General features: G+C 53.4%; 1 protein-coding gene across 1 annotated transcript; it reads right to left on the bottom strand.

The window, feature by feature from the left end:
- Positions 1-430: 430 nt before the first annotated feature.
- Positions 431-2,265, bottom strand: LOC149311489 (leptin-like). The gene is made up of 2 exons (XM_089526627.1): positions 2,122-2,265; positions 431-790 (listed from the first exon to the last, which is right to left on the bottom strand). The coding sequence occupies exons 1-2, from the start codon at positions 2,263-2,265 to the stop codon at positions 431-433; spliced, it is 504 nt and encodes a 167-aa protein (XP_089382753.1).
- Positions 2,266-6,288: the final 4,023 nt, after the last annotated feature.

The raw sequence follows: 6,288 nt of genomic DNA, 5'->3' as shown, positions 1-6,288 counted from the left end.
AGTGGCATGAAACTGCCAGGGATCCAGAGTGGCCCTTTGCATTTGATGTTCTGGAAAATGCCAAGTCTCTCCCTTCACCCAGAAGACCTCTCTCAGTCTCTGAGGAAAGCCATTGCAAACTGTGTCCCTCCCTGCAAAAACCGCCTCGACCCGGCCTCCTGCATGAGGCAATGCCCCCCTCCCCAAATCAAGTGAAGCCCATCCCAGGAACGTCTCCCAGGACTACATTTGTGGTGCAAAAGTAGCCTTCCATATGTCAGCTCCAGCTTCAACGCTGGCACCTCAAGGGAAGAGGCCGCTCAGAGGCTGGTTTTGCTACCTGAGGCCATGGCTTCTTGCACCGTGAGCCGTGAGCCCCCCGTGGACAAGGCCTGACCCCAGCAGCCCTTCTCCAGCCAAGGTGCCCTGCTCCATGGCCTCTGCGCCACTCCTAGCAGTGCTGACCATAGTCCAGGTAGCTGCCCATGCTCTGCAGGCACCTCTGGAGGCGGTCCAAAGTCACGGCGGACGTCGTGTACGGAGAATTGGCCAGCAGCTCCGTCAGGTTGCCCAGGTCATCGGAGGAAGGGGGTCTCTGGATGGGGCAGCCCAGGAGGACACCCAGCAGCCGCAGGAGGCTCCGCAGGTTCTCCACGTCGTTGGAGATTTGGGCCACCGGGGCTTCATAGGGCAAGCTGGAGAGGACGCGGTGGAAGATGCCCAGAGCGGCATCCACGGTCTCCAGGCTCTGCATGGGAAGCTCCTCTGGGATGAAGTCCAAGCCATGGATCCTTAGGCTCACCGGAGGGAACTGTGGGGAGAGGAGAGCGTCAGAGACCCGCACCATTCAAAGGGACCCTCAAGGGCTATCCCCTTTGGCCAGTGCAGGACCTCCACAGCTAAAGCAGGGTCTCCCACTACCATCCTCTCCAAAACTGTCTCTCTGGCTGTGCCAAGGGCTTGGGGTCATGGAGTGGGGCACCCACAGATTTGCATGCCAGTTGCCTTTGAGTGGGCATCCCTTGGCTTTCCTGGGAAACGTCATGCCAACATGGTACCATTCTGGGTGCCATTCTGGAGGTTCTGGGAGCTCTAGTCCCCCACAGAAGAAATAGCTTTCTCCAAGGCTCTACCAATGCAACAATTGCCCAAAGTGCCACGATTGGTGTGGACACAGTCTGGCCTTGGCACAGCGAGGGCAGATAGGCTAAAAATCTTCAGTAGGTTCATTTTAGTTAAAGACATAAAGGTAAAGATAGTCCCTTTATGTGAATGTCTAGTCGTAACCGACTGTAAGGGCTGGTGCTCATCTCCGTTTCTAAGCCGAATAGTCAGCGTTGTCCAAGGACTGCTCTGGTGGTCATGTGTCCAGCATGGCAGCACCAAACGCTGTTACCTTCCCACTGAGAAGTCATACATATTTATCTACTTGCATGTGCATGCTTTTGAACTGCTAGGTTGGCAGATGTTGGGACTAGCCTGTTGGAAAATCAGTACGCCAAGGGATCTTGTAGCACCTTAGAGACTAACTGGAAGAAAGGAGCTGGTAGCATGAGTTTTCCTAGACTAAAAACTATTTCCTCAGATGCATTTAAATGCAATTAACAATAATGATGATGATGAATGTTGAGAGATCTTGTAGCACCTTTGAAACTAACTGGAAGAAAGACGTTGGCAGCATGAGCTTTCCTAGACTTGAGCCTACTTCTCCAGATACATGGGCTTTGGGTTGGTTGGTTGTTGTTGTTGTTGTTGTTTTGCAAGTCTATGAAAGCTCATGTTGCCAACTTCTTTCTTCCAGTTAGTCTCAAGTGTGCTGCAAGATCCCTTTGCATATCTTATTTATTTATTTATTTATTTATTTATTTATTTCCTTTGCAATTCACTGATTCTACAAAAGATGTCAAAAGCAATGAAGGAATGATGATGCTGCCTAGAAAGACTCAAACGGGCGACTCAACGGGATCTTGGGGCCCTTTCCAGATGACTGGTCCCCCACTTGTTTCCGCTTCCAGTTTTGTGGGTCCACCTGGGCAGGGGAGGATTTTTGTAATGAAGACCCCAGGAGCAGGGCCCAGCTGGCAAGGGGAAGACCGTGCCACGCAGGGGGTGCAGGGTGGTCACTTCTGGCACGTGGCTCACCTGGTGCCCCTGGATCCTGGCAATAATGATCTCGGCGAGGCCTTTCGCGTCGGCGATGACCCTTTCGATCTTCACTGGCTGGCAGTAGAAGAGGGGCAGCCAGGCCCACAGAAAGCCCAACAGGGAGAGGCTGGGGTGGCGCATCTTCCACTTCTCTGTAGGCAAAAAGGAGGGAGGCCAACCGGTTAGGAGGGGGTCCTGGTTGCGAGGATGTGGAAGGAGGCATAAACCCTACCCAGTTCCCTTGCCTGCCAAGGGCTAAAGTGACCCTAAACTTCAGTTCTCTGGTTGTTTTGGACTTTAGGTCCCAGAATTCCTGACCATTGGTCAAGATGGCTGGGGCTTCTGGGAGTTGAAGTCCAAAACACCTGGAGGACCAGCATTTGGAAATCATGATGTTTAGCTTTATATATGGAATTTATCAGTGCCTTTACATTTCCTTGGGCCTAATTTCCCACTAAAGGCACCAGATCCTGGACAATAAGTAGGGTCAGCCCTAGTAAGTACTTGGATGGGAGACCACCAATGTACCCCAGGTGGTGCAGATAATAGTTCAGAGGAAGGATGCCTTGCCCAGGAGAACCCTGTTAAATTCATGGGGTCGCCATAAATCAACAGGCAATTTGAAGGCACATGGAGCTAGAGAGGGTCTAAATGTCCCAAAGGCACCAGATCCCACCTGATCTTCATAGATAAGCAGGGTCAACCCTGGGTAGTACTTGGAGGGGAGACCACCAATGTATACCAAGGGCTGTAGGTTTATTTCAGAGGAAGGGACTGGCAAAACCACCTCTGAGGATCCCTTGCTTAAGAAACCCCTGTTAAATTCATGGGGTTGCCATAAGTCTAGAGGAGAATTGAAGGCTCTCACATACATCCCTTAAGTGCCCTTGGCAGGCATTGCACTGCCTCCTCCTTGGCCAGGAAAAAATAGTCCCATAAGTTTCACAAGTCAAATTAAGAATTCCTGACCTTTGTACCCAAAGTGTTCTGTGTCCTCATGTGACTCCAACCTGCAATGACCCTATGGGGCAATTTCTGAGGCTGAGAGAGTGGGCCTTGGCCAGGGTCTCCCTGGGCCTCTGAGTCCAGCTTTCAGACCCATGCTGGCGTTTGGTCCCAACACTTGCCTGCCAAAATGCAATAACAAAGCCTGGGACTTGGAAGGCCTCCTTGTCCATCTCGGTTTCCCAGGTGGTCCACCCAGCTTCTGAGCATAAGCAGAGTTCTGACGGAAGGCCTCCCTAGTCTGGTCTTTCCCATTTCCAAGAGCAGGAAAGCAGATGCCCCAATGGGCTTAAGCCCACCACCAGCGCCCTCCATGTTGCTTTCCTCAGGGGTTGGGGTAGTTGGCCACTGCCTTGGCCCTGGAGGCAATGCAAAGCCACCTTCCTGGCCAGCAGGCCCCGATCCCTGCGTTTCTTGGTTATAAAGACTTCTTTGAAGGTCTTTAGGCAGAGGCTGGATGGCCATCTGTCAATGGGGATGCTTTGACTGAGAGCTCCTGCATGGCAGAATGGGGTTGGACTGGATCAGGGCCCTTGGGGCCTCTCCCAGCTCTATGGTTCTATGATCCTATAAACCGGGAAGAGAGAACCCACTGGCTTTCCAAGGGAGGAAGGCAATCAGGAACGGTTCTTCTTGCCGTCAGGAACGGTTCTCCTTCATGCTCAGCCAAAATTCCCTCTCTTGCAGCTGGGATCCTGTCGGTTCATGTCCTGCCTTCCGGAGCAGATGAAGTGCGCATTGTGCAAGAAGAATTCCCAGCCTGAAACCGGCGAGAGGAAGCCCCCAGGGGATGTGGCGCGGAGAGGGGGGCAAGGGCCCGACTTCAAAGCCCCTCCGCCCGTGGGAAGTGCCCCGGGGGGCCTAGGGCCCAGACCGGTTCCCTCACACTCTCTCAGCCAAGCCTACCCTGCAGGGGCCTTGGGAGGAGAAAGGGCTGGAGGGGCAAAGAAGTCTTTATGACCCGGAAAATGCAGGAATCTGCTGGCCAGGAAGGTGGCTTTGTGATGCCTCCAGAGCCAAGGCAGTGGCCAACCTGGAGCTTCTCAGAATAGGATAAAAGATGGGGGCCAAGTCCAACCCACACGTGGCCCCCAAGGCTGTTTTGGGGTACCTTGCCCACCCCACAACTGCTGCACTAGCCTTTCCCAGGGATGAGTTGCTTGTGCTGTTTAAACATTTGAAGGGATGCCATATTGAGGAGGGAGCAAGCTTGTTTCCTGCTGCTCCAGAGAAAAGGAGACAATGGAACAATGGGGTCAAGCTCCAGGAAAAGAGATTCCACCTCAAGGTTAGGAGGAGCTTCCTGGGAGCAAGGGCTGGATGGCCATCTGTCACAGGGAGGGCTTGGGTCGTGGATTCCTGCATGGCAGAAGGGTTGGACTGGATGGCCCCTGGGGGTCTCTTCCATCTCTATGATTCTAATTCAAAGATATAGCCGTGTTAGTCTGTACAATCATTATGTAGAGAGATCTTGTAGCACCTTTGAGACTAACTGAAAGAAAGAAAGAAGTTGGCAGCAGGAGCTTTCGCAGGTCTTGACCAAATGCATCTGAAGAAGTAGACTTAAGTCTACGAAAGGTCCTGCTGCCAACTTCTTTCTTTCAGTGAGTCTCAAAGGTGCTGCAATTTCTCTCTAAAGGAGTCTAAATAAACCTCTGAGGGACCCATTCCTTCACTGGAACCAGTTGCAGGCCCCCATTGCACTGCTTTCTGTTAAGCCAAAAAATAAAAAGCCGCAATGTGTTTAAACAGGGCCTTCTCTGCGGTGGCTCTGCCTGCTGCTGAGGCCCGGCTGGTGGCCTTGCAGTGCCCAGTTATGAAAGTGTTTGGGAGGAGACTGAGTGGCTGTGGCCGGCCCCATTGGGTCATGGGAGTTGTGGTCCCACAAAGGAACCCCCCTGAGCTCTGCCTGCTTGGTTCTCTTTCCAGGGAAAGGGTCTCAGAGGTGCTGCGTTCAGGTCCAAGGCGGCTGCGGAGGCCAAGGAGCTGGGAACCAGTTTGGCTCAGAGGAAGCCTGGCCCCACTCCCTCCCACCCCTCAGTGGTGGTCTTCCTTGCCTACATTTGGGCCCATGGAAAGTGGGCCCACGGTGCCAACCCTTCTGCTCGCAAGGGTCTCAGTCTGGTCCCTTTTTGGGAGCAGACGGAGCCAAGGGCCTGAGAGCAAGAGCATTTACATTTCTATAGTGCTTCATAGTGAACTCAGCTGTCTCTAAGCCCTTTACAGGGCTTTAGCCCCCAAGAAGCTGGGGACTCAGCTTTACTGACCTACATAGGATGGAAGTTGAGTCGGCCTTGGAGCCCTGCCTGGGATCGAACCCACAACCTGAGCGGAGGTGGCAAGTGGCAGCCTCAGAGGAGTGGGCTTGGGCCACAGTCAGACCCTGCTGGACACTGCGGCATCAAAACTATGGTGGGATTGGGTGCAACCAAAGCAGCGAAGGGTCTGGAAACCATGAAGCCCTAGGAGGAGAGACTTAGGGAATTGCTGGGGATGTTCAGCCTGGAGAAGAGAAGGTTAAGAAGCGATATGATAGCCCTGTTTAGATACTTAAAGGGATGCCATACTGAGGATAGAGTAAGCTTGTTTTCTGCTCTTCCAGAGAAAAAGAGACAATGGAGCAATGGATGCAAGCTCCAGGAAAACATTAGGAGGAACCTCTGGCAGAAAGGGTTGTTCCACAGTTTCCGGCAGCGGAAGGCCACCCTCAGAGTGTCTTGGGGCCTCCTTCTTTGGAGGCTGTCTTTAAGCAGAGGCTGGATGGCCATCTGTCACTGGGGTGCTTTGACTTAGATTTCCTGCATGGCAGAATAAAGGGGTTGGACTGGATCAGGGCCCTTCTTGGGGTGTCTTCTACACTATGCTTCAGGGCCTTTAGAGCCAGGGAGAAGCCCCAGCGCAGGGCAAGCAAAGGGTTGGCCTCTCCAGAGACCGGAGGGTGGCAAGGTTGGCACCTTGCAAAATCTCTGCCCTATCTAAGTTGCCCAGGTAAGGGCCCCCAGGGCTGCACCTGTCCCCCGGGGCTCAGTGCCACCTGTTCGTCGGCCTCCTTTGTTCCTGGGCACGCTCACCCGTTTCCCACGAAGGCAGGCGAGGAGGTGGCATCAGGTGGCATCTGGAGGGTGGCACTAATCAGGCCTCGATCGGCAGAGATCCCTG

Source organism: Sceloporus occidentalis, unplaced genomic scaffold (genome assembly GCF_023333645.1).
Source record: "Sceloporus occidentalis isolate IW3139 unplaced genomic scaffold, rSceOcc1.0.p SCAF_5, whole genome shotgun sequence".
Classification (NCBI taxonomy): domain Eukaryota; kingdom Metazoa; phylum Chordata; class Lepidosauria; order Squamata; family Phrynosomatidae; genus Sceloporus; species Sceloporus occidentalis.
This window is presented reverse-complemented; position numbering and strand designations above follow the sequence as displayed.

Bases quoted from the DNA above. Each gene is read 5' to 3' on its own strand.
- LOC149311489 (XM_089526627.1), bottom strand. From the start codon at position 2,265: ATGCGCCACCCCAGCCTCTCCCTGTTGGGCTTTCTGTGGGCCTGGCTG. The intron at 791-2,121 runs GTGAGCCACGTG...CTCTCCCCACAG, and splicing joins CCAGGATCCAGGGGCACCAG to TTCCCTCCGGTGAGCCTAAG.